General features: G+C 38.4%; 3 protein-coding genes across 11 annotated transcripts; 2 read left to right on the top strand and 1 right to left on the bottom strand.

The window, feature by feature from the left end:
- The first annotated feature begins 757 nt into the window (after positions 1-757).
- Positions 758-7,471, top strand: LOC117933364. 8 transcript variants are annotated; one of them, XM_034854754.1, is made up of 5 exons: positions 758-900; positions 980-1,033; positions 2,307-2,847; positions 2,971-5,648; positions 5,755-7,471. In XM_034854754.1, exons 3-5 carry the CDS (start codon positions 2,500-2,502, stop codon positions 7,133-7,135), a joined length of 4,407 nt encoding a protein of 1,468 aa, XP_034710645.1. In that variant the 5' UTR covers positions 758-900; positions 980-1,033; positions 2,307-2,499; the 3' UTR covers positions 7,136-7,471. The 8 variants fall into 8 exon arrangements, with proteins under 8 accessions (XP_034710645.1, XP_034710649.1, XP_034710641.1 ...); XM_034854758.1 differs by having other exon boundaries at positions 1,795-2,847; XM_034854750.1 differs by having other exon boundaries at positions 980-2,847.
- A 1,178-nt stretch (positions 7,472-8,649) lies between these two features.
- LOC117933409 (phosphoglycerate mutase-like protein AT74) lies at positions 8,650-12,843 on the bottom strand. Its single transcript, XM_034854771.1, has 5 exons — positions 12,229-12,843; positions 10,717-10,836; positions 10,430-10,643; positions 9,346-9,426; positions 8,650-9,220 (listed from the first exon to the last, which is right to left on the bottom strand). The coding sequence occupies exons 1-5, from the start codon at positions 12,734-12,736 to the stop codon at positions 9,124-9,126; spliced, it is 1,020 nt and encodes a 339-aa protein (XP_034710662.1). The 5' UTR covers positions 12,737-12,843; the 3' UTR covers positions 8,650-9,123.
- Positions 12,844-21,797: 8,954 nt separating this feature from the next.
- Positions 21,798-26,364, top strand: LOC117933721 (homeobox protein BEL1 homolog). Of its 2 annotated transcripts, XM_034855233.1 has the most exons (5): positions 21,798-22,673; positions 22,870-23,852; positions 24,276-24,658; positions 25,153-25,213; positions 25,390-26,364. In XM_034855233.1, exons 2-5 carry the CDS (start codon positions 22,920-22,922, stop codon positions 26,029-26,031), a joined length of 2,019 nt encoding a protein of 672 aa, XP_034711124.1. In that variant the 5' UTR covers positions 21,798-22,673; positions 22,870-22,919; the 3' UTR covers positions 26,032-26,364. The 2 variants fall into 2 exon arrangements, with proteins under 2 accessions (XP_034711124.1, XP_034711134.1); XM_034855243.1 differs by lacking the exon at positions 21,798-22,673 and having other exon boundaries at positions 22,680-23,852.

The following is a 26,364-nucleotide window of genomic DNA, read 5'->3' as shown; positions in this document are numbered from 1 at the left end:
GAAATTTATCTATTCACCATTGCTTGCATATACGTCAAGCACTGCATTTTCAAGCTTGCCTTCTTGTGAAAGCAACTATCTTCGGAATAATAACAGCCCATTGCAATTTACCTTCTTTATTATTTTTATTTATTTTTTTGAATATTTGACCCCAAAATATAAAATAAATCATAAAATTGAGGATAGAAATAAAAGGATCAGTTCGATAACTGATTTTGAAAGTGTGTTTCAATAAATAAAAAAAACCTCTTTTTTTTTATAACTTATAAATTAGAATATATGTTTGATGAATTTTTTATAAAAAATATTTTTTTAATGATTCATTTTAAGAATATATTATTTTTAGAATAATTTTAGTAGTGTTCTTTTTGTAGTGTATGGTATCTTTGGCGATGGTGAGCGGATAAAATTATTTTTTATATTTTATTTTTTAAATAATTATTCTAAAAGATAATTAAGAATTGTTTATTTAAAAATGATGTCGAAAAATTACGTAAATATATATGTATATATTTTAGAGTTAAATGACACCATCACAGTCATGATCAGGTGTGTTGACTTGTAGCGGCAAAGACCGGGCAGAGTCCGAGACTGGTGGGGGGCATTTCGGGAATATGAAAAGCAAGAGGTGGCATTTCTGGAAAACTAGGGGAAAAAGGGAGGGCAGTTCGGGGCAAAGGGGTAGAATAAATACGTGGTGAAGGAACACTGCGTTCACACAAAGAGGGAAAGAGTGGGGATTGGGTGAAGAAAAAGGAATAATATAAAGTGTAAGAGAAAAGAGGGAGAAGAGGAAGGGGAAGAAAGAAGCTGAAGGAGAAGACGAAGAAGCAAGCGATCGCATGTGGCGGCGTTGGAAACTGCAAGACTCCATCCGATGATCCTCCGGTGATGATAATGGTACTGAGGACAGTCTCATTGTTGTTTTTTTGTTGGATTTGATTCGATCTGTTGAGCGACGGTTCGTTGGTTTCTTCAGTTGTTGATGCGATCGAGTGGTTATTTGGTTGTCGGTTTGGTTTGATGTTCTCAGGTACTTTGAAAATCCCTATTAGTCGTTTTGCGATATTTTTTGTTCATGTGCTTGTTTTTCTTTTTGCTTGGATTGGGAAAACCCTAGCGATCGTTTCGGTTCCGGTGGGGGTTGTTGGAGGAGAAATTTGAAGAGGAGGATGCTTTGCCTTAGTAGACTTTTTCGTTAGATCTATCGTAGCTCTTTTTTTCAAGCAGAGCTTCAGTGTCTAAGGAGTCGCTTGCTTCTTCGTGTCTACTGATGATTCTTGTGCTAGGCGGAGGAGGCGTTGGTGCTGCTTGTTACTGGCGCCCTGTTCATTAAGCGCGGTTCTGTGTAGCCTCGAAAACTAGTTAGTTGGTCATTTTGATGTGTTCTTTGCATCGTCTGGTCGGATCTGGGATTTGTTGCTGCGAATCTGTTTTTGCAGAAATCTCACTTCTTCATCCAGCCACCTATAGATAAATTCTTTAGAAGTGAACTCCAGAAGAGCCACAGGTCTTATAATGCCTGTTTCCAACGGTTTGCTTGAGTTTTCTTCTCACTGTTAGGTTAATTGTCCACAAGTTATGTTGCTCTTTGGATGTGGACTGATGATTGGCCTGGCTTTTGAAGACTTTCTTCTGAGATGCTTAGATCAAGATATGAAATGTTTGATTTCATCCCCTCAACATTTGGCACGGTTTGATGGGCTTGTTTGAACCAATTATAGAGATAATGTCGAAAGAGGGTACCATTTTTGACTTGAATATTTGGTTGTAACTCTTGGTTACAAATGACAGGGGATCATGGTGGTTGCATTGTTTGCTTAACCACACACGTCTTCCACCATTGCTCTTTTGTCTTCAAGGGGCTGCCTAGCCTGCCTTCCCTTCAACTGCAGCAATAGTGAAACCTAATGAATTGGTTCACATTGAAAGAGAATTCTTTCTTTCAAGCTAAGTTCCATACCCAGATTTTGCTTCCATCAGTTGATGATGTAGACTCATGATATTAGGTCCTTGTTATGTTGCTTGAAGTTATCCGGTTTTCCTATTGGTTTCCTTATGAAGAATGCCTTATTCCGAATTATAGGCTTTCACAACGTGACTTGCTTGTGGCCTTTAAGTTTAGTTTTCTTGTTCTGTTTTAAAGGCACTGATTTCACAGGTGGCATACTATGGGAGTGTTATCATGAGCTTCTATGCTTTTTTCTAATGATAGTGGTTGGCTGAATAACTACTGCTTATATTCGGTTGTAAATATTGTTTTGGTTGCCGGGCTGGTTCTGATCTAAACATTGAATATTTCACAGGCTGAGTAATCCAGATATCTTGAATTCTATGGAGCTCGTGGTCCTTAACTATTGCTGATCGGGGCAACAATGAGGGGTCCCTACTAATGGTGGGCGTGGAGGGTTGCTTATTGTCATCACATTATGGTTCTCAAATATTTCATACGGCTATATCACAAATATGGATGTGTATATAAATGTTCTAAAGGTCTAAATGGAGGGTTATTACATTGACTTGCAGATTCACTTGTGTACTTGCATTGAGGGGTCAGCCTCTAGTCCTGGACTAAGCAGAAAGCGAGCAGCAACAACATCTTGCAAGACCTGTGGTGGAAAACAATTAGTTAATGGGAGAGGGTCTCCACCTGGTAGCATGCTGAGTACAGTTGGTTTGGAACTTACTAGCCTTATCAATTCTGACTTGACTTGGAAGAAGGCTTCAAAAGGTAGGAGCGCATCCAGACGGGCTAGGAAACCAGTTGCAAGGTGTTCAAAAGCTGGTGGGGAGCTTGTCAATAAGGATCCCAAAAGGGTGGCCATGCCAGTTTCTGAGTCGGAGAAGGTTAACACTAATGTTAACTCATTGTTTTTTTCCTTAAATTTTATTGTCTTAATAGGAAAGCTTATAAGCATAAATACATACACTTAATCACATTAGTAGTATCTTCTCCTTCCATATTGGCAGCTTGGAGTGAGTGTTCTTGGGTGCCGCTTCAGTGAAAAGGCAGAACACATACCAATTAAAAAACGGAGATTTTTGTTCAGGTCTCCTTCACCACCATCTAAAAACTCTTCTCCACGGTCTGAGGAGACCACTGACGATGCTGCTGCTGCTTCTGGTACTGACTTGGGTAAAATTGTTGATACTGAACTTGATTGTGATAGGAAGAACTTGGTCAAGGTAAACGAATTTCCTGGTGCCAATGAAGATTTCTCAGGTATTTCAATACTTGCAGCTGCTGCATGCAGTAGCAGCATGGGAGGAGAAGATGGTTTTGAGGAGGGGGTTTCCCGAGATGGAGAATCTTCTGCACATGAGGGTCCTCTTGATGTTTTGGTGAATAATGAATTATGCTTGTTGTCAAAGGGATTTCCCATGGAAGACCTTGTGAGTTCTGCTAAAGTTTCTACTGAAGAAGCTGGTTCCTGTTCTTCCCCAGTGCCCGAAAAAGAACTTGCTGCCTCATCAAGAACTGAAAATTCCTTCCTAAAATGTCAGGCACATGGACAAAACATGGAGGGCACATCTTTTCCAGATAGTCATGTGACTGTGTCACAAGATCTTTTAAGAAATAAGGATGATGAAACAGCTAGAACACATGAGTCATCCTTGCGAGATGATCGATTACATTGGGATTTAAATACTGCAATGGATGCATGGGAACGTCCTTTTGAGTATCAATGTTGCGATCCTCAGTTTAATGTTGGAGATAGCATCTCTGAAGATGTTGATGATGGTAAGACTAGTGATAAGATGGAGAAGTCTGAAGGCTGTGAATTAGAGAGGGAATCCGGAGGAACCAATGGAAAGATACTGCTGCCAAGTGACTCAAGTGGATTGGCTCAGGCTCAAGAATTGAATATAGAGGAACATGGATCTGATTCAGACTCTGGTATTAATGAGTCTATCTGTTTACAAGAAAAGTTTGTTTCTTCTTCTGAGATCATCAATGCCTCAAAGACTGATCTACCTCAAGAAATGGAATCCTTGCATAATCAAGAAATAATCAGTCTTGATGCTGGATCTGTTGTTTCTGTTCCAGTTGAACATGATCAGGGCCTTTCAGTGTGTGCTAATGTGGATGAAAATGCCCCTGTCCAAAGTGTAGCATATGGCTCTACTGGGAGTGGTGAGAGTCTATCTTCACATCAGCTGGCCAGTTTAGACTCCTGTACTGATAATTCGCTCTCCCTGAACTCTAATAATCTTACAAGCATTTGTATTTCTGAGGGCAACGATCTTGCAGTATCCACTGGCATTGCTATTGTGAATGATAGGAATGATTGTGCTGCTAAAACACCAAAAGATTCAACTATTCCATCTAGCTCTCAGGCTGAGAGGCAGGAGGCTGCTCCTCCACATGTGGCTTTCTCAGAGAATTCTATGTATGATTCTATGGATGTTCAGAAAGAAGATGCTGAGGATCCTGGGAGAAAACTCAGTTTATCTGAGGGTGTGCATGTCCACAAGGGTATGATTAGCTTGGAGACAGGTGGGGTACGAACTGTTGGTGATATTTTAGAGAATGCTGTCTGTAAATCAGATGAGGTGAGCTTCTCCCAATCTTCTCCAACATGTGCAGAGATGCCCAGTTCTGAAGCACTTCTTGGAGGTCAACCTGTGGTAGCAGAGGATACTAAAGAGCAACATGGAAAAGTTTCTGTGGATGGTACTGATGCAAATGATACTCAAGTACATATTGACACGAGGGAGCTGACCAAATGTTCAGGAAAATCTGCTGAACTTTTAGGTGCATCCTCTGGTCTTAGCAGTCATAGTGAGTGCATAAGTGCTTCCAATGATCTTATGGATCATCCTGATAAGATGGCTGGCAGTGGCTATGATTCTGATGTTTCTCAAGATGATCCTGATCCTGTAGTTAGGATTGAAAAGGCAAGTGAGCTTCAGATGGATTATGATTCTCAGTATGAAGATGGAGAACTAAGGGAATCGATTGAATACACTTGGGAAGACCTTGGTGGGGAGGATGGCGAAGGTGAACATGTGGATTATGGGTCAGATAACAGAGACATGGCTGGCTTTGGTGCTTCAGATTACCATGTCATGTTGGTTAAAGTTGAGGGAGCAGAATGCAAGAGACAGAGAGTTTCTAACAATAAGAATTTGGGTTCTGAACCTGAACAATCTTGTCTTGGAAGCTCATCGATGACAAAAGTTGTAGAGGCAGCATCTGGTAAGGATGATGGTGCAAAATGTAGTTCACCATGCTTGAGCACACGGTTTTCAGGCAAAGATGATATTGATGAGTTTGATGCAAGTGCTGAGGTCAACAAAGAAACTAGTGCCAGACCTGATAATGTGAGTGGGGACCATGAGATTCATGTCATGGAAGCTGATGCAGAGGAAGCGAGCCAAGATGATGATTTGAAAATGAAAATTTCTGGATGGGATCTGTTGCCAGAGAATTGCAAAAGTTCTTCAGATATAGCAATGGAGCTTGGAGATGGCAGTGGTAGGAAGAATATTTCTGGTGATTCTATAGATGGATTGAATACTGAAGATACTGAGACAAGGATGGTTAAGTCAAGAACATTCAAGAGGGAGTTGTTGTCACGTATTGAAGGACCGGTGTCTGGTGATGTGTTCTTAGGAAAGCATAGACTATGCACACAGGGAAGCAGGTATGATCTATGGCTTAATTGCCACTTTTTTGAATTTTTGTTATCTGTATATATTTGTACTTGGTCATTCAAGTCATTATTTCCTAATAATTCTTTTACCTTTCAGATCCAATGATGCTGATGATTCAAATTCCAGATCTGAAAGAGAGTCTGGCTCTGTGAAATCCTTTGGAAGGAGTAGTTGCTCTCTGCACATTCACTCTAGAAGTCGGGGAAGTGACCATTGGGCTGATTATCCAGATGGCCACAGGGCCCCAAGACGACATCATTCATCTGGTTATCGCAGCATTACTGGGTTTAGTTTCCCAGGGCCAGAAAATGCTGCAGCCGTGTTCACTAGCAGACAAAGCACGAGTGTTTCATCACATGGTGTGCGTCGAGGTCTTAGAAGAAGTGGATCGCCAGCTGAAGGGGATGAGGCTTTTGGTATGCGTCTGGGTCTTAGACCAGCAGGAGAGATTAGCCCTGATAGGCGTATGGGTATTGGCAGGGAAAGGTCTTTAAGATATGGTCCACGGCTTGATGATAGAGGCCCTAGGGGAAGGTATGATGGGCATGTGCTTGATGGCTGCATTGAATCTTCCTTGAATTATTCACATCCTTTAGCTAAGAGAGAAAGAAGTTTTTCTCCCATTGAAAGAAGAGGGGATCCTTCTGCACGTCAGTCCCACACAAAATCTCCATCTAGATCCAGAAGTCGCTCCCCCAATACTTGGCAATCTCCAAGGGGAAGAAATGGGGCTGGTGTTGCAGGAAATCCCTGTCTTAGACACCGAAGCAGGTCTCCCAGTTTCCGGTCTGGAGCCCGAGTGCAAAGAATAAGATCACCTCATCAACGGTCTGGTTTTGCATCAGATCATATGGTAGGATTCATGTCAATGCCACGAAATCATGGTTCCCCACCACATAATTCTAGATGGATTGGTGATAGGAAGGATGGGATGGTTCACTTTAGGGAGCATGGTTACAAGCAACGTTCTTCAGTTTTAGATAGGAGATCACCTGGGAGAATTTGTCCTCGGGGCGAGAGGTTTGATTTGGTTGATTCCCGAAAACTGAAGCCGAATGAATACTATAGATCCATGCATTCTGGGAGATTTTCTGAGATGGATGGAGTTGCTAGAGGGCCTAGGTACGAGGGGAGTGATGATGATAGAAAGAAACATGGCTGTAGATATGGGTTGGTGCAACCTGGAAGACGATATGATATGGATGGAGCAGTGAAGCGATTTCGTTGTGACATTGAAGATGGTTTTGTAGCTGCACATAACTTTCGTAAAAAGGATGGATCAGATTTCCATGCAAGGAGTCCTAAAGACTACACTAGGGGCAATGACAGCCGAATTGGAGATATACCAAGGAGATCTAGGGAAGAGAGAGGTCCATTTCTATGTCGACGAGATGGGAAATATAATGCTGACTCAAAGGCGTTTGGACTGCATGAAGGTGATGAGGATTTAGCTCCTAGAAGGAGAAGACCTTTGTGACCTTCATACCCATTGCCCCCTTTTTTGCATTGGGTGCATCTGCAGGCAGTCTGAGAAATGTTGAACCTCATGAAATTTTTTCATTTATAGCAGGAAACATTTAAATCCTGCAGATCTCCATATCAGCAATCCTTGTTGAATTTGCAATTCACTTTTATCACTATGATCTCCTTTTTGGAATTTTGTTGAGGTCTAGTGTTTGCTTCTCATATAAATATTACTTTTCTTTCATTTTAAATATTTTTGTATCCTGGCCTTTTCTGGGTCATGTAACCCTGGTGGAGGCCATTGATGAAACTTTGTCAAGTCAATGAAAAAGTCAATTTATTTTTATAATGGGTTTGGCTTAGTGAAATTGATGTTTTCTTGTAAATTTCTAACCCCTGTTTATTCAAGATTTGTTCAAAAGCCATATTTGCCCATTGTAATCACTGGTCTTGTGGGCTAGGTCTCTTTCCTTCAATGTACTAGAGCCTCATTTCTTTTTCATTCAATCATTCTATATCACTACCTGGTTATTTAAGGCAGAGCTAGGATTGAAAGCAGGCTGGTTAGTGGAGGTTTACTTAGTTCTTTTTATCAGCTTGTACTTCATGGGGAGGATTTCTCATCCTTCTCATGTTTCTTTTCTCATTTAATACATATATTTTGTTTCTGATTAAGAAAAAAAAAAAAAAAGGATTGAAATTGGGCCATTGGGAAAGACCTGTTCACAGGGCTTGAAAAGATGCATGCTATCTAATAGCATGTGCTGCTGAGCTTTTACATCCTACTCTTGTAAGTTATAACAAAGCATGGCTGCAAGTGACACTGGTGAATATCATTCTCTTGCCTGGTTTTTGCAGGGTGATTGGGATCTTCTCAGGCTTGCACTTTGAGGACATGGGATCTTCTCAGGCTGGCACTTTGAGGAAAAAAAATTGTGTATCTTATTCCGAAATAAGGTGCACTTTTTCCTTACCATGCCTAGTTAGATGATTTTAAACAGTTGATGAAATATCTTTTTACATCCCTTTCATATTTTCCTTTCTATGATGGTTAGAGGGGTTTGGTTGGGGCAATTTATTTTTCTATTAGAAGGTATAATTTCCATTTTCCACAAAGCACAGCACCTTTGCCACAAGTTACCAAAAAAAGAAAAAAAGGAATTATGGTTTTTTACCTAATAAGGCTTTACAACCATGTTTTCTTTGCCTTAGATTATTCAAGCAAGAGCATGTTCATGTAAAAATGGTTATGGAGACAATCTGTTAAAGAGAGTGGCCCTGTTTGGATGGCTAGTGCTTTCAAAGGTCTTACACATCCTTCTTGCTTTCTGTGTGCTTAATACTCTTTAAATTTTGAGTAGCTATATTACTATCGAACCATGGTCATTGGTTTTAATGCATAACCTTAGTATGTTTTATTAAAAGCTGAAGATTTCCTGTCACTGCTATCTGTTGTGTATTTGAGATATGATATGATGAAGAATGTCTACTGAGGACATGATGGAACTAATGTTGAAGTTAAGGTCATTCAGAAACTTATTTCTTTCCCTCTTTTTCTTTCCAAAAACCTGTTTAGCAACACATTTCCTGCTGACTAATTGTGTTGTTCCTTGGTGGCAAAATAGAAAACTCTTACCCATCATTATCGAGTCTCAAGAGTATCATCTGAATCAAATCTTTAAAACTCCTCTTATCAGACACCCAGAATTGGAAAAGAAAATGTTATGTATTTCCTGGGAAACCCATGTTATATATCTACTTTCATATGAAGATGAGAATTTAACTGATTATCTGATTAGTCATCCTCATTTGCTGCCATCAAACACTACTTTCTGTTGATGGCGTTCTTTACTGGTTTGCTAATTTTATGAGTGGACCAAAGGAAACCATCCTGCCTGTTGAGTGCCATATTTAATTCATGCCAGATCAAGTCTGCTAATTCAGTTTCCAGCTCCCCGCTTTCTTTTGATGATGACACATGGTAGAGGAAAATATTGTTGCCTAGGTTTCGTTGTCCTCATCCTCAAAGTGGGTGAAGAAAGATGGTCCAGTAATCAAGCAATCGTAATTCAGTTCACCTGGTTTGGCAATCTTTTGCCTTAATCAAAACCAACAAACACCAAGGTTAGCCTAAACAGCAGATGTACTTGTACCTTCTGTGAATTTACCATCAGGATAAGTTAGAACTGCTAAAATGAATAAGATGAGGTTTCAAAGCCTTACCATTCCTGATCGATCAGCATTTCTTCTGTTAGTCCAAAGTTTCTCAGCTCTTCTTCAGTGTGGTGCATTAATAAGCTGTACCTGTAGAAATTGAAGAGAAGAGCATGACTAGGGTTCCTGATGCCCAACATCCATACTGCATGGTGGGTATTCAAATAGGGGTGCTTAGAGTTCTTACATAGAAAACTGACCCCTGTCAAGTTTCATCTAACATTACATGTTGATTGCAGCAAGGTTCTGACACTGCATTTTTGATAGCTTTGTATATTATCTGAGGATTCCTGATTATGATCATTTATGTTTTGTTAAAGTTACGCCCCTCAAGATGAATTAAACTTCCAATCATGTGTTTATCAACATCACTTGAAACTATCCTTTTCTAGCTATTCTCATATTTGTTTGGAATGTACAGACCTTTATGGTAGGTTTTCTCTCTATTAGATATTTAGAGGTGGTAATTTAATTTCTTTGCAAGAGCTAAGCCGTCTGATAATTTGCTTACAATTGTCTGTAATATCTTCTTTTAAGGATTGATTGTACCCTGTGAATTCTCCACTTGGTTGTGTTAGCATTCACAAGATTAGTTTCCCTGCCAAAACTATATGGATAAAACTCTAGTTGCTAATGTTCGACTAATAATCGACACCAAAAATTGTCTGAAGCAAATGTGGGATTATCCAAATATGTTGATTGCGCCTGAGACCCCCATCCATTTTAAACGACATCATTAAAGTGTTTCTATAGTGATACAAGTACAATCCCTTGAAGGTCAATGTTGAATTAACAAATGCTGTTTGGAACAGTTGCAAATATAAGAATCAGACTTGGATCTTATGTTTAAAGAATGTGGTTATAATAGATTGGATATATTCATAAGTCATGCTGAAACTAATAGGAATATAGGTTTGTAGCATGCCACAGAAAACTTTGTATCCTGATTTTAGTATGAAGAGCACTTTAAATTTTCCATTCTGCTAACTTGCTAAGATAGGGATGTGACGCATGGACTGAAAAGCAAGTTCCCATAGTATTAGTGGGGAAAATGTAGTTAATATAGTATTAGAGAGAATTATGAAAGTATTACCTTCCACCGTAGCCTTTTTCCATGACAATCATATCTCCATTGCCCAGGTTATTAAGTCCCTCAAATTGCTCCACGGTCCATTTGTACCACCTCATCAGGAACACCCGCAATGTAAGACCATGTGACACAATTACTAAGTTCATGTTTGGGTTCCTTTCCCCAGGTGGCTGAAAGCGGCCAATGTCAATATCTGCTCTCAGGGTTTCTCTAAATCCTGCAAGGCTAAACACCCCAATGTTCAAACCCTTAACTATGATTTGAGAGAGAGTATTTAATGGTGAAACTACCTGTTATTCTATCATAAACATCGGCTGCAGATTCCCCATTAGGAAATCGGTAAAAGAAGCGGCCATAGAGAACACGAGTAGCTTTTTCTATCCGCATCTTTTCTCTGTCTTGAAAATTCCCTTTTTTGAAACATAGAGAATTATCAGCAATGAAAATTCCATAAGAATCAAGGTTTACTTTGATGCAACTGGTAAATTGTTCATTGAATTGATCACAGGCTTGAAATATGAGAAGAGAAAAATTGGTAGCCTTTACTAACAGTCACAGAGATATTGAGGGTATGAAAGGAAATAGGTACTACAAAAATTGGCAGAACGCTGTAGAAAAATAATGAAATTTAGTAGCAATGAAAATTTAAACAAAACTAGAGGGATTTTGTCATTAAGGTTCAAAAGGGAGCTTTGTTAAGTGTATAAGAAACACATCATGGATCTTTCTACTCCTGACTTACAGCCTTACATAGGGCTGGAATGAGGCAGATGATGTCTAAGGTTTTTGTATACTCTACGTACATGATTGAAATTTAGCAGATGAAATTATTAAATCAAACATAAAATTTAGTATAACTGAACTCTGGTAATCAGGACTCAAAACAGTATCTTGATTCTGTTTCTGGTGTTAACTTGGTGGGATTAGAGTACATCGATTCTTCATATAGCACTCCCTACACTATCATTGTGTATGTGAAAGCAAATGGTAATTTAGCACAAAAACAGTATTGTCTCTGCCAAATTTTAGAACATATTGCATTGTACAATTTTATAAAACATCACTTGTATTATAGTGATTAGGGATACAATTAATTTGAAGTTATACACTTAGAATTTTGTTTTGCTACCAATCTCAATGCACACATTCAAATAAGCATCATCCTTCACTGCACATATACCCCATTACCCATATGCAGCCACATGCATACATACACACAACTTCCAAAACTTACAAGATAGAATGAATACAAGCATTTTTAATAAAAGCAGGTGATGCTTATATAATATTTAAATGCATATATATACATACACACACACACACACACACATATATATATAATACACATATATGCCATATTTTTTTCTTTTTTAATGTTCTATATCTTAGTGATATTACATTTTTTTCAGCCAATTTTATTGTCCTTTGGTATAGGTACTATCTCAATCAAGATTATCTATGTACATGGAATGACCTGTACATAACTTGGAAAGTGAAATCTACGGTAAGGAGATGTGAGATCAAGATCTTGCCTATTTTTGACTATGCATATACTTTAAACTATAAACATGGACATGGACAAATCTACGGAATTGAATGTTTTAGGATTTGCTCTTTGCCACTTTTACTAGTGAATTGTTCTAGTGCTTAGGTAACTGTGGGATAGAGATGGTCAACACCTGATTCTTCATTATAAGACAGTCGCCAACTGATCATAGAATGTTCAGAATCCAGTTTTTATCACTTTTTTTTGGTTCGTTAACCATGTATGTGATTGGGTCACTGTAAAACAGGGTACCTACCAAAATCTTGCTCTCGTAGACGAGGCTCTTCTCTCCAGCCAGCAATCCTTTGGCGTTTAAATGCTCGAGCCAAACACCTCAATGTTTCTAGTGTTCTCCTATATGGTGACACATAGAAGTAAACTTTCCAATCATCCACACCATCTTTCTCTATCATCTTCCTTATATTCTTCCCACATTCCTCAGCTTGAGCCATTCCTTTTTCTGTGAGTTTAATCTTTGGATCAGGAACCTGTGTATAGACACTTTCATCAACATTTCCTTCACTCTGTCCATGTCGAACCAGAATTATCCGGCGAGGCCGTGGAGGCAGGACAGTAGGTGAACTAATAATAGGATTCTTTTCTGGGAAACTGGTCAACCAGTTATCTGAAGGTTCATGGGTCACTCTAGGTCTTGGCTGTCCATTGGTGTCCTGGCAGCATTGGATGGAGTTTGAACTCAACCTTTTCTGGCTAGAAACTGCAAGAAACGAGGCTGGATTAAGTGTAAGATAAAATGTGGCCATTGCTTGGAAAGAAGATAGTAAAGGAGAAACAAAGAAAGAAAGAGGGAAAGTCTAGTCATCTTAATGGGTGGCCATGACCGATAGACTTGGTCATTTGCTGCTGTGTGGCTTGGGTTAGGCTGCTAAGGAAGTATGGTCCTCTTTCAAAAAACGATTTATGAAATGTTTGTGTTGCTATGCTAAGAATGGCCCCACACGCTTTGGAGTGTTGGAGAAAATTCCCAGTCATGCGCTTTACATGTGCTGAGAAATTCGACTTTTGATATGAATGTGTGGTGCAAAAAGAGAGGGGACCATCTAAGTTGGGCTGTTGCTAGGTACTGTTCATTGCTGTGTTATTGTGATAGATTCAGAGCTAGAAACACGTGGATAGACTTGGGCTAGTTGTAATAACAATGTCTTCAGGTGCAATGACAGAAGCCACTGTGGACCATTTTGCTACACTGGTAGGTTTTTCAGGATCATCGAGTTTTATTGAATGTTTCCACAGTCTGATGCCAAGCAGGGCCTTACAAACCCTAATGTGAAGATGTAAATATGTTCCGGGTTTTCCATGATTTCTATTGGTTATCCAAAGTAACAGAGTTTGGTCAAATGATTAACAAACCTCAAGTATGTTGCTAGGGATCACTTGAACTGATGTTGGATTGAACTATTGAACTGAGTAGTGTACCCTACTCATGTCTTACTGGCATTTGTTCTCATGACCTGAGCCTAGATTTAGTTGGGTGTGTAAATTTCATATCGCTGTTTAGATAGATCAAACAGAGAGTAAAGCACTAACCGCTACAAGCTCTATTTAGACCAAATTGCAGCCTAGGGCTAAGTTCACCATACCATCAGCCCAATTACCCAAGGCTGAATGTCTGCATGGCCTGGTCTGGGCTTATTAGGATATAAGCTCATATGGTCCAATAGAGTTGAAGTTAGCCCTGTGGATGGCCCAATTTGAACGTCTCAACTCTCTTTTGTGCCTTTCAATGGAACTCTGAGGCATGTCCGTGCTCTTGTCAGGTTCTTTTTCTTTTGGAAAAAGAAAAAACCCCATGAAGAGGGGACTTGTTAAAAGTCTGTGGTTGTAAGTTGTAAATGTTATATAGGTGAAGCCAGGTAGGAAATTATAGGGCAATTTGCTCAACAGTTAACATGTACCCCACACTGTCTGAATGGGGCCCTTTTAAAATTCTAGACGAAGTTTGCTTGTGATTAGCCGAAGATGGGTCCTGACAAAGAGGCTGTGGATTATTGAGAGGAAAAAGGCTGTCAGTACGAAGTTCTAAATTTCTAATGATTGAGGAGGAGCATTTACTATTTGTTAATACGTGGGGAGCCCATACTGTTTCAGATGCCCTATAGGTCCATATCCTCCTCTATCTTAGAAAGTACCATTGACCTTTGTCAAATCTAAATAACAATGATGCAAAAGAATAATCTCAGATTTTTGATAAAAGTTAAAATGAAATAAAATGATAAAAAACACACACACTAGGGCTTAAGATTAGATTTAAAAGTTAATATATGTATATATTTCTTGTTTATCGGAGAAATAGCCTACAAAAATTGGTTGGTTTAATTTTTTATTGAAGTATATGTAGGTTCGCGGTCAAGGCATAATATAATGATAAAGTGAGACATTATTAAGGTTCTGAATTAATATTTATGGAACTTTGAATTTGAGCTTAAGATACGAGAGATGAGATGAAGGTATAAAGTATGAATAAATAAGATGAGATTTTACATATGGTATAGGGTGAGACTTAAATGAGTGTATTAACTTTCCATAGACATCATAAAAATGCAATGCAATGCAATTGGGGGCTACTGTAGCAGACGCATGAATGTGAAAGGGGAAATGAGAATGTTTTACTTCCTGAAGCTTCATGCATGCATTCACTTATCCTTGGTTTTCTTTTCCCATTAAAAAACCCAAGCACCCAGTAGACAAAATGGAATGAATACATAATCAAGCAGCAGCTTTCATTAGATTTGTCTTGTACAGAAAACGAGTTTTCTTAATTGCTAGAAAATGTCTTGTACAGAAACTTCCTCTCAATGACAAACCCTCATATCATATTTTATTATTATTATTTAGCATTCGTGTAACTATAATATATTATTATATTTACTCACTGGGAAATTCAGCTCCCCTGTATGAATCCAATGGCTTGTTGGGTAACCAGCACAAATATAACATTTTTCTTTTTCTTTTCCTTTTAATTTTCTAGACTTTTGTTGTATCTTCTTGAAGATTTATTTGATATGTATATGAAAGGTTTTGATTGGATTGGTGATATATTTAGTTGATTTAGGCTATTATGGCATAATCCCTCAAATAATGAAGTGTTTTATTTTTTCCTCTTTATTTTATTTTTTAAAATTTTTGGATAATTATGGGGAAATAACTAGAAAAAAGAAAAGGAAAGGGAGAGAAATAAACAAGAACTGTTCTTGAAACAATTTTGGGCTCTTTTAACAGATAAAACAGTTTTTAGTTTAAAAAATACATTTGACAAATTCTTTTATAAAGAAAACCATTTTTTATTTTGGTCTAAAGATATGTAGTTTTTGAGAATAAATATAAGGTATTTTAATTTTTTTTTTTTTTTTTACATTATTCAGAATAAGAATAAAAAAGATGAAAAATATTTTAGGAATGTTTTCATTTTATATAAATGTACACTTTCTTCATAAAAATTAAATCAAGAAAATAATTTTTTTTTTTTATATATTTGTTTTGTTTCTAAAACTTATTTTTCAAAAAAAAAAAAAAAAACCTGAAATAGGTACTTGATTAGATCCCAAAAGTTTCTTTCAGTGGAGGAGTATTTGTTTGTCATTTGCATTGACTTTAGTGATGTCGGTGAGTCATATTTCGTGTGAGTGAAGGAGATAAAACTCTCTTTATTAAAATGGGGTCAGATTTCTTCCTGTTTTGGATTTTCCCCGTTGTTGATCTTCTTGTTGGCCTTACTTTCAGATTGGAACCACATTAAAAGATAAATTAAAAAAAACCACACATTGTTTGTGGGCACGTTCAGACGGACACTGATTGCTTATCCAAACTTCATAAATTAAGTGTTGCAAAATCATTACTCCAAAATCTGGCTAATCATTTGAAAATTAAACTGTCCCAGGGCTACCCGCATGCCCACGTAAACTACTTGAAAAATATTCATATTGGGGTTTTATTCTTGAAAATTATGTGTAGGACTTTTTGGTCAATGATAAACCAATGATGTTTACTAAGTCAATAATATGGCACAAGGAAAGAAAAATTGTGAATATATATGATGTATATCCACCAAGTCAATTGGACTAAAAGCCCTAAGACTGACACATAGGTGACCTTTCAACTTGTCCGGCCTCCCGTGAAAAACTAAAATTATTGAGTAATGGACCAACCATAAAGCCCTAACATTTCTAAACTTTGAATTACCTAAATATGTTGGAATGTTTGATTTAATGGCGTTAAGGGGTTTGTACTTCAGTGGAAGAATGAAGATGGGTGAAGAGTAAAAGAGTGAAGGGAGGAGGGTAGGACCACAGATGTGGTTTAAGGAAAAGGGTGGAGGACCGCACACACTAAGGAGTAGGGAGTAAGGAGGCCACTTGTAGAGCCACTTTATTCATGTGGTTTTTAATAGTGTTGTTGTGGCATATATGGTACGCCAAATTTGCCATTGGTGGGGTGTTTTTGAACGGCCACAATTGAAAAGGCATTTTTGTCGTTTGAAAGCCTTGCTCAAACCACTAACTGACCACTCTTTCGCATTTAAACCCTTGCACCCCCACCCACTTTCTATTTAGGTCCCCAATTCCCTAGTTTAGGACCCAAAACTTTACGTATGAAGATGGGTTTACCACCCCGCCCCTCCCACCACAAAGATATATGCCATAAGCCTTGAAGATGGGTGTCTCAACAGTCCAGAATGTTTAGGTTCCTCCCATAACCATGAGCATTCTAAGCCTTTTGTAAAACACTCTAGTCCTATTTTCTATGATTTGGAGAGCTGATGGGGCTTGGAATGGCCACTTTTAAACCCGGTGGAGAATGATATAAGCAAGAAAGCTCAGCTTGATCCCATCACATAAAAGGGCACTCAACCTCAGCTTTTGGGACCTTTAGGCCACTAATTTGTAATTGCTACTGCCACACACATCTCATGCCTCTCTTTTGAGAGAATTTGAGCTTCAAAAAACCAAAAGAAAAAGGCAAAATCCGCACCCGGTGAGCACATTCTTAATTATTTTACAGGTGGATGCCCAAGTAACTACACTTGGGTCCATCCAATAAGGTTCCTAGACATGACCCTATGCTGTTGGTTACACCACAAAATTTACCCATTTTTGGATCTCTTGGTGGTTCATGTGGCCTACTCTAAAGTCTAAACATCATTTTCTGTTAGCTAAAAAACAAGCTTGGGGCTGGTCTCTCCTACACTACACTGTAGCATGCCTCAAAAAGTTTTCAGTCCTTTGGGCTCTTGTTCCATTTCATCACTGAAACCCTCTTTGCCCACATTAATAGAAATGGAAACAACTCAAAATATATGTGTTGTAGCCCTATGATTGTGCAGATTGGTTCAAAAGTTTTTTGGAATTATCCGCACTTGTGAATTAGAATTATGGGTTTGGATAAATGCAGTCCATCAACTAGCCTATGCTTGTGCTACATGATAACAGTATGGACTACGGAGCCACAGGATTTCTTCTTATTTTCTTGCATCGATTTAAAATGAATGAGAGGAAGAAACAAAAATTTAATTAAAGATATTATAGAGTAGAAAGAGACCACTTGGGGGATTGCTTTGGCATGTAGCACACTTGAATTAAGAGGGACCCACTACCAAAGGGCTTCATGGAGGTGGGTCATAGGAATGTGGACATTTATGAGAAAAAACAAAGACCCATTATATTGTGTGGAAGGTGAAGAGACAAGTGGATCCCACGCCATTATCTTGGACCTTTCTTCTTCTCCTTCTTTGTTTCTTGGAATTAGAGTTGGTGGGGTTAGACATGGTGGTTGTTAGTGGGGTCATAACCCTGATTAAACCATGAAAATTTAAGGTGATTACCCATTAGTCACTACCCAATGGAGAAAACTTGTACATACTTTTGCCAAGAAAAAGTCATGGTTGAAATGAAAGATTATATCCCATCATTAAACTGATTAACATCTTTCTAAGTTTTTCTAAAAAGTTTGAAAAGGCTAATCACATTCATTTTTTAACCGAAATATGTTAATAAAATTGGTTGTTTTAGTTTAAAAATTGATTATGCTCATCAACGGCCTTACTAATTGATGAGAAAAATTAAAGACAGAATAATTTTTAGAACCGATTCTCAATCGTTTTGAAGAACAAAATTTTATTTAAAACATAGATAAAATAATTTTCTTTTGCTTATCTTTTATAAATATATTAGGTTGTGCAATATAAATGTTTTTAAAGTGTTATCCATATTTTCAATTATTATTTAAAATATTCTATAAAAAACAATAAAATTTACTTATCTTTAGAGCAAATTATAAGAAAATTTAGTTTTTTTTTTTATCAAAAGCCTTTTAAAGATATTTTCTATTTAATTTGAAAGAACAAAAGATTATTTTTAATTTTCAGAAAATAAAATTATTTTGAAGAACATTTTTGGAGCATGCGCTCAATGCCAAAAGAAAAGAAAAGAAAAGAAAAGAAAAAAATGGAACCATTTGGTTGAATCTTGTTATCCAGAACAGGTGTTGGGCAGGCATAAAAGCTTCCCAAGGAATTGGATTGACCTCTGAAAATGATAGTACAACCTCCAAGTGATGCAACTTTTCCTAAGAATGTCTGTTACACAAAAAAATGAAATGGTCAATTCTGAAATGCTTTAAAAATGAAACCCACCTCCAAAAGCCTGCAATTACTGTGATAACTTTTTCTTGAATTATTAGGCTAAAAGGCAACATTGTAAAATCAATTCCTTTCCAAATATGCCTAATCATAAATCATGCCTTGTAATTGGAACATCATCCTGATATTTATAGTGATTTTTATGAATGTAGAGGGAGCTGGTCTGAAAGTGACCTTACGTTATCAAAGTGATTTTGGAGTTTTTTTTAGAACCAGTTGGGCAATGTTTGATCTATTCTTGGTAATTTACCCACAAAAAAACAGACTAGTATTAGCCAAAATGTACGTTTTGAACTCGATCAACCCTTTTCCTTCCCAGTTTATTTATTTGTTTAACAAATTATGCCCACTCCATTGATTCGGTCCATCAACCTATGATCCTTTATACCCACCACGTTGAATTTTTCTTTTTCTTTTTTTAAATATAAAATGCTTTTGTGAATTATGGATATATGAACACTGATTTCAAATGCAAAGATCTCGACAGTCTATTCAAGTATAAAAATGGGATGAAGATTTTGATGTTGCAATGGAAACCGATGTTTTAACGGTCATGAATGTGTTTTTTGAAAAACATGTTTGGCCATAAAAAACGGAAGGTGGCTGGGGCGAGAATAAAATTTTTGCTTGTGGACCATCCCTTGTGTTATTATTATGAACCACACTTATCCCAACTTGCCAATGTCTCATTCAATTTGGAATAAATATATGACTAAGTATGACACTATAGATAGGAGAAACCAGCAAGTGGGTTCAATAAATAAAAATTAGAAAAAATGAATATCAATTTTTGTAAGGTTGCTTCACTTTTCTAGGGTTGTTGATGAAAGGGGAGGCATCGTATTTCACTGCCATTCCACCAACCTCTGAGAGAAGCCAATTGGGCCACTTCTGAACAATTTTTTACCCATAAATAAATATGATATACGAGTACCATAAAGGCTTTGAAGTGACAGTATTTTATTACAAAAAATTAGTAGGTTAATAAGTTGTGAAAATTATTTTCAAAAATTAAGAAAATAAATCTACAGAGTCATCATGGTTAGCTTTTATTTTAGAAAGTCACTCAGTTTCTATGATTCTCTTTAAAAACATTTTTAATGAAAATATTATTAACTGCCCATGAAAAAACATTTTAACTAAAATCATTCCTAAAAAATTTCTTATAATTTGAAGACTTATGGTAAAATTGAAAAGCTCAGTTTGTTTTATGTGTTATTAATACAAAATAAAAGATACTCTCAAATGAACTTATTTATTAAAAGGTTTATTTAAAAAAAAAAACTCCCAAATGGCTTCTTAATACTATTTAAAAAAAAAAAAAGAAAAGGAAAAAAAAAAAAACCTGTCAGACCAACAAATAATCCCCTTCCAGAGTCCGTCATTTTCAAAGGGCACACATCCAACCCTACCCCACCCAATTAATTGCCCTAAACAATTTACCAAAACCAAAATCCACTTGATTTTGGATTCATAAAATAAAATTTAAAGAATTTTAAAAACAAAATGCTTTGAATTGGGCCATCCATAAAGGTCCAAAACTGATGATGAGATCAAAAAAAGCTGAGTTCCATCTGGTAGCCATGGACCACTCTAGGCTCTTTCTTTCCTTATGTGCTACTACCGCTGCTGCTGCTGCTGCAACTTTTAGAAGTTCCAAAACAGTATAAAACGTGAAACTGTTTTCAAAAAACACCTTGAAAACAGAAACACACTGCTGTGTGAAGCAGTTCATTTTTCCCACACCCCCGACCTTTCTGGGGGTTCCCCCCATCTTCCTTAAAAGTGAATGACCGTACAATTTGCTTTTAAAAGGTAAAAGAAATAAAAAAAAAAAAAAAAAAGGTGGCCCCCGGGTGCGCAGTGTGCACAGTCCGTGTGCATGTTACATATAGGGGCAGCGGGGGAAGAGGAGATTACGTCAGTGGGAGTAGTAAAGATGCGCAGAGGTGCGCAGTGTAAGGGAGGTGGTGACGTCAGCGGAAGGCAAAATAGCAAGCGGCGGAGAAAGCTTCGTTATAGGACCACCTGCTTTTAACGGACAAAAATTAAAGTTGTATGCAATCCCATGCCCACCACCCCCACTCTAGTCGTCTGCGCGTGAATTCACTGCGGCGGTGTTAGCTGGCGCGTGCTGTTCAGGGTATTGGCATCCGGATAAAAAATGGGAAATAAAATAATTTGTTTTTTTTTTTCTGGCTAATTTTTGGGACATTCGTGGAGCTTAGGAATAATTTAATTAATGTCTTTTTATGATAAGTGGGAATGGGTCGTAGGATAATATTTATCTCTAATTTAACTTTCTTACCTTTTATCTTTGTTCAACCACCGTTAAAAGGGAAAAATTAACTGCTATTTTTTTTTGTAAATAATGTTTAATGAAAAGTTGAAATTTTGATTAAAGAAATAATTTCAATATTACAAAAAAAAATTACAATTTTTTAAGACAAAAACTTTCAAAATCTCTTATATATTAAATTGTCACGTTATGTTAAAAGAGTGATAAAGAAACTATCAAGATATTACAAGAGTTTTTATATAGCAAAAACCAATTAATTCTTCTCTTAAACTTTAATTTATTCATTGACTTCTTTAGAGAATGTATTTTTTTTTTAACCTTTATTAAGAAACAAATTCAAAAAGTGAAGAATTTTTTCTTTTCATGTTGTCGTAAAAAATTTCGTCATCAATACCCCCATTAATCTTATGTAGATATTATCTCTCTACACATTAAAAGGGTTGTTTGTAATGTAAGACATCACATCAACATAGATATTATTATAAAAGTATGGATGCAGAAGCAAATTTCAAAAGCCTAACATCACTCCATGAAAACACTTGTAACAATATAGGATATTTTTTTGGGAGTAAGAATTTGTAGCCAATTCTTAGGGGTGGCGCCCCTGAGGGTGAAAATGGGTGAAGTTGGTGCGAGTAGGGCATGCAAAATTGTGTAGGAAAAATATAAAGGAAAGATGCGGTCCCATGGTAGAGGAGGAGAGAGAGAGAGAGAGAGATATGATGGGTGGAGGAGGGAGAGGCGAGACTTTAATAGGTATAGGTAGTAGTAGAGGGGGGTGTTTTAATTAGAATTAGTTGGAAGCAAGGGAGTGAGGGACCACCTCATCTCATCCTCCCCCAGTCCCTAGTTTTAGGAACATTTTTAGCACTACACTCTAAAGCATCCATCCTCTTTTCTCTCTTCTAAACTTCTAAACCACCCTCACCCCATCTCTCATCTCACCATCTCATGAATTCTCATCTCAGACCTCAGACATTTGCAGCAGCCCCACCCACCCTCTCTCCATCCTAAACACTGAAATCCATCTGAAAAAGCCTGGACACAACTCCCACTTCTGTACTCTCTTGCCCCCATAAAACATCTCTCCCCCCTCTTCCCCACTCCGTTTTCTTTCATTTTTCTTGTGTCTATAAAATTCTTTCATTCTAAGGAGGCTAAAGTCTTCATTTAAGTAAAGGGGGACTGGTCATGTGGCGGCTTGTAGTTTGTGTGCCAGGCAAAGGACCCTGATTGCTTTATGTTGGTCCTGCTCCTGTATCACAGTATCAATACTTTTCTTTTCTTTTCTTTTTTTAAATATATTATATATGGGCTATTAATTTTATATAATAAAACTTTTTTTTATCATGGTATTTAATTGCTGGGGGTATGAAATAATTGAGGGGATTTGATTACCAGGAAGTCTATTTTGGATGTACTTATATGATGTTGCATTGACCCACTTAGAGAAGAAAAGAGAGGAGAGAGAGAGAGAGAGAGGGGGCTGAAGCATATATGAAATGATGATCATGGCTAGGAACTAGGAAGTCATCATCACCTCTATCTGATGATCTTCTACTTCTGAGTTCGGAGGAGATGTCTTCTTTCTTCCTAGGTTGGCTTTCATGGCATCCCATGTTCGGCCTGTTCACACAAGCCTGAGTAGTAGACCCAGTCTTCATCTCCAATCTTACCTCCTCCTCCACCGTCACCACCAGCACCAGCTGCATAACAAGATAAGTTAATTCCCTCTTGTCAATAGCAGGTAAGCTATCTCTGTCTGGCTCTGGTTTGATCATTGCATAGAACTGAGTGATAAAGTTGGAAACTTTTCTCCCTTTCTAATCAGACGATTGAAAAGGGTGATTTGGGTTTTCATGGACGTTGTTTATTGATCTTGGTTTTGTTTTGATTTTGGGCTGCGGTGTGAGGGTGGATCTTGATGGGAATTGTGGTTGCAGAATCATCAGAAGCGACAGGCGAGACAAAATCGAAGTAGACTTTGTGTTGTATGGCTGGGGAGAATCCGGCAGAGAAATCAAGGAACATGGTGTCATCTGCTGGCTTTGTTTACTCGGATGTTTCATCCACCAACCCAAGTATTCAGACCCAGACCCATCTGGTGAACCAGATCCAAAGCTTCGAGTCCAACCCAGAGATGTTCAACTTGACTACAGGCATGGAGATGATAGGGTTTCCTCAAAAGAATCTGCAGCAACCGAGTGATGCCAACTCGGTGATGTGGAAAGGGTTCTTTGGGAAACATGGAAATCACTCGGGACCCTCTTCTTCAAAGACAGTGAACGAGTCGACGAGCGATTATTATCAGCATGAGTTCAACAAGTCTGATTTCGCAACTGGGATTTCTCAGACAACAAGCGAGAATCTGATGGTTGCACCCGACTCAGCAGCATGGCAAGAGAACAGATTGATGGTTGATGATTCCTCTTTGAGGTGTGTGTTTCCTTGTGAAGGAAACGAGAGGCCCAGTCAAGGTCTCTCACTCTCTCTCAGTTCCAGCAATCCCTCTAGTATTGGGTTACAATCATTTGAACTCAGACACACTCATCATCAAGGTCAACAGGATGATCATATGAGGTTTCTCTCTTCAAATTCTAGAGACTGCTTCTTTGGAAAATCTGCGGCCATCCAAGAGCAACAAATGATGCAGGATGGGTTTCTGGGAAAAGCTGCAAATCTTAATCAAGGGAACTTCCAGCTGAGGAACTCAAAGTACTTGGGTCCTGCTCAGCAGCTTCTGAACGAGTGCTGTAACCTTGGAACAAAGCAGATTGATCCACCTAGGCAAAAGGCCCCCAAGACCAACCAGTGGGAGGATGAGAATGGAAGCAGTAGTAGCTGTTCAAGAAAGCCATCTCTCTACTCTCTGGAGCTCATGGAATTGCAGAAGAGAAAATCAAAGCTGCTTTCAATGCTTGAGGAGGTATATTAATTATTTCATTATGGCTCCAAACAAAAGATCCTTGCTTTTCATTGATCCCAGACAAATAATTAAGTAATTAAGCAAAAAAGGGGAAACGGTTTCATCGATCTAAACCAGTAGAGTACGAGGGTTCTAACTTTTACTTGGTGGTTGATTGATTGATGTGTGTTTGGAGACTTGAATCTTGAACTAATGGAGCGACTGTTGGGCCTTCCCATTAATGCCCACTCGTGACAATTCGGACATTTCATTTAATTACAGAAACCTCTATTCCTTTTTCATTTCATGGTTTCTTATTTTCGTTTTACCAGGCTCATTTCATGCTGTAACTCTGAATTTTCAGAAGAATTCATTTGTTTGTTTGTTTGTTTGTTTGTGGTGATGGTGGTGGTGGTGATGGTGGTGATGGTGGTGATGGTTTAGGTTGATAGAAGATACAAGCACTACTGCGATCAGATGAAGGCGGTGGTCTCATCCTTTGAAGCAGTGGCTGGAAACGGGGCTGCGAGAGTCTACTCGGCGTTGGCTTCAAAAGCCATGTCTAGGCATTTTAGATGTCTGAGAGACGGCATTGTGGGTCAGATTCAGGCCACTAAGAAGGCCATGGGAGAGAAAGATCCAGTTGCACCAGGCACAACCCGTGGGGAGACCCCCAGGCTAAGGGTTCTTGATCAAGCCCTGAGGCAACAGAGGGCATTTCAGCAGATGAGCATGATGGAGAGCCATCCATGGAGACCCCAACGAGGCTTACCCGAGAGATCAGTCTCTGTGCTTCGAGCTTGGTTGTTCGAGCACTTCCTCCACCCGTAAATCTCTCTCTCTCTCTCTCTCTCTCTCTATCCTCCCACCCATCTTTACAGGAATCATATCTTCTTATATACATATACATAAAAAAAAAAAAAAACCTTAGAAAGTAGATTTACTGAGAGAATCAAAGTTTTCTTGAAACAAATAAGAAACAAGGCTTGCGGTTGTACTATTCCAACTTCTTCCATCAAGTCCCAATCATTTTTTCACAAAAACAGCCCATTGTTTTGGTGGTTTCTATCTACCATCATTCAGATTCCATGTTTCACTTGTCATATTATTTTCTTTTCTGGATTTTCCTTGTGCCTCTTGTGTCATATTTGTGTGGGTTTGATTCTCTCTTTTTTTTTCGTATATATGGATATAGATATAGGACCCATCTCCCTCTCTCCCATTCAAGTTTTTTCATTGTCCTTCCACAACCAGTAAAAGTACAATCCACAGTCTGAATATTAACTTTTGAATAACTGTGTTTTCATGAAACTTCTTTCAGGTATCCCAGCGATGTAGATAAGCACATCTTAGCCCGCCAAACTGGTCTCTCAAGAAGCCAGGCACGTCCATATCTCTCTATCCCCCCCTTTTTTTAATTGCCCCATGAATGATTTTTTAATTTCTTCATCAAATTATTTATGTTTTCAATGGAGAATATCTTCTTGGAATCCATTATTTTAATGTGTGTTAATCATTTGGTGCGCTTGTTTTTACATACATGTACGTGCTTCAACAGGTATCCAATTGGTTCATCAATGCGAGGGTGAGGCTATGGAAACCCATGGTGGAAGAGATGTACTTAGAAGAAACAAAGGAGCAAGACAACCTGGGCTCCCCAGATGGGGCTACAGACCCCGACGACAATGGCCGGCCGAACCATAATCCCCAGCCACGTATCGAAGATCAAAAGCCAACAGCCGAGCAACTTGTTCGAATAGACTCCGAGTGCCTCTCTTCCATCATCAACAACCCAGAGAAGAACGACTCTAAAAATGGCAAAAGCCTTCAAAACCCCCACCCCCACCACCTCCACCACCACCAGCCCAACTTCGGGCGAGTTGCCGAGGCCTTTGGAGCCGTGGAGTTGGACTTCTCCTCTTACAATCACCACACGCCCGGCGCTGTCTCTTTCACTAACGACAGTGCCCATCAGAATTTCGGTGGCAGCGGCGTGTCCTTGACGCTGGGCTTACAACAGCATGGTGGAAGCGGGGTGAGCTTAGCATTCTCACCTGCATCACAGAGCTCTCTCTTCTACCCTAGAGACCCCATTGAAGATTGCCAACCAGTTCAGTACTCTCTTTTAGATGGAGAAGGACAGAACTTGCCTTACAGAAACTTGATGGGAGCGCAGTTGCTCCACGACTTGGCCGGATAAACAGATAGGCGATAAGCTTCCCCGGTCTAGAGCCTTGTGATTGAAGGAAAGTGATCATTGATGGTAGATAATTACATGAGAGACATAGATAAATACTTCATACATACATAAACTTATACTTGCTTAGCTAGACATACTACTGAACATTAGTTCCATGGCTGGTAGTTTTGCACCTTGGCTTTTTCGATGGAAAGAATATGTTTACTACTGTTAGAGTAGATTGGAATTGCCATTGATTGATGCAAGGATATACAGGTCTTTCTTTCCTCTTTTGGGTAGAATCTGTATAATTCAAAATTTAACCTATTAGCTATGTCTATGTTAGCAGTACCA

The sequence above is a fragment of the Vitis riparia genome, chromosome 2, assembly GCF_004353265.1.
Source record: "Vitis riparia cultivar Riparia Gloire de Montpellier isolate 1030 chromosome 2, EGFV_Vit.rip_1.0, whole genome shotgun sequence".
In the NCBI taxonomy this organism is placed as follows: domain Eukaryota; kingdom Viridiplantae; phylum Streptophyta; class Magnoliopsida; order Vitales; family Vitaceae; genus Vitis; species Vitis riparia.
This window is presented reverse-complemented; position numbering and strand designations above follow the sequence as displayed.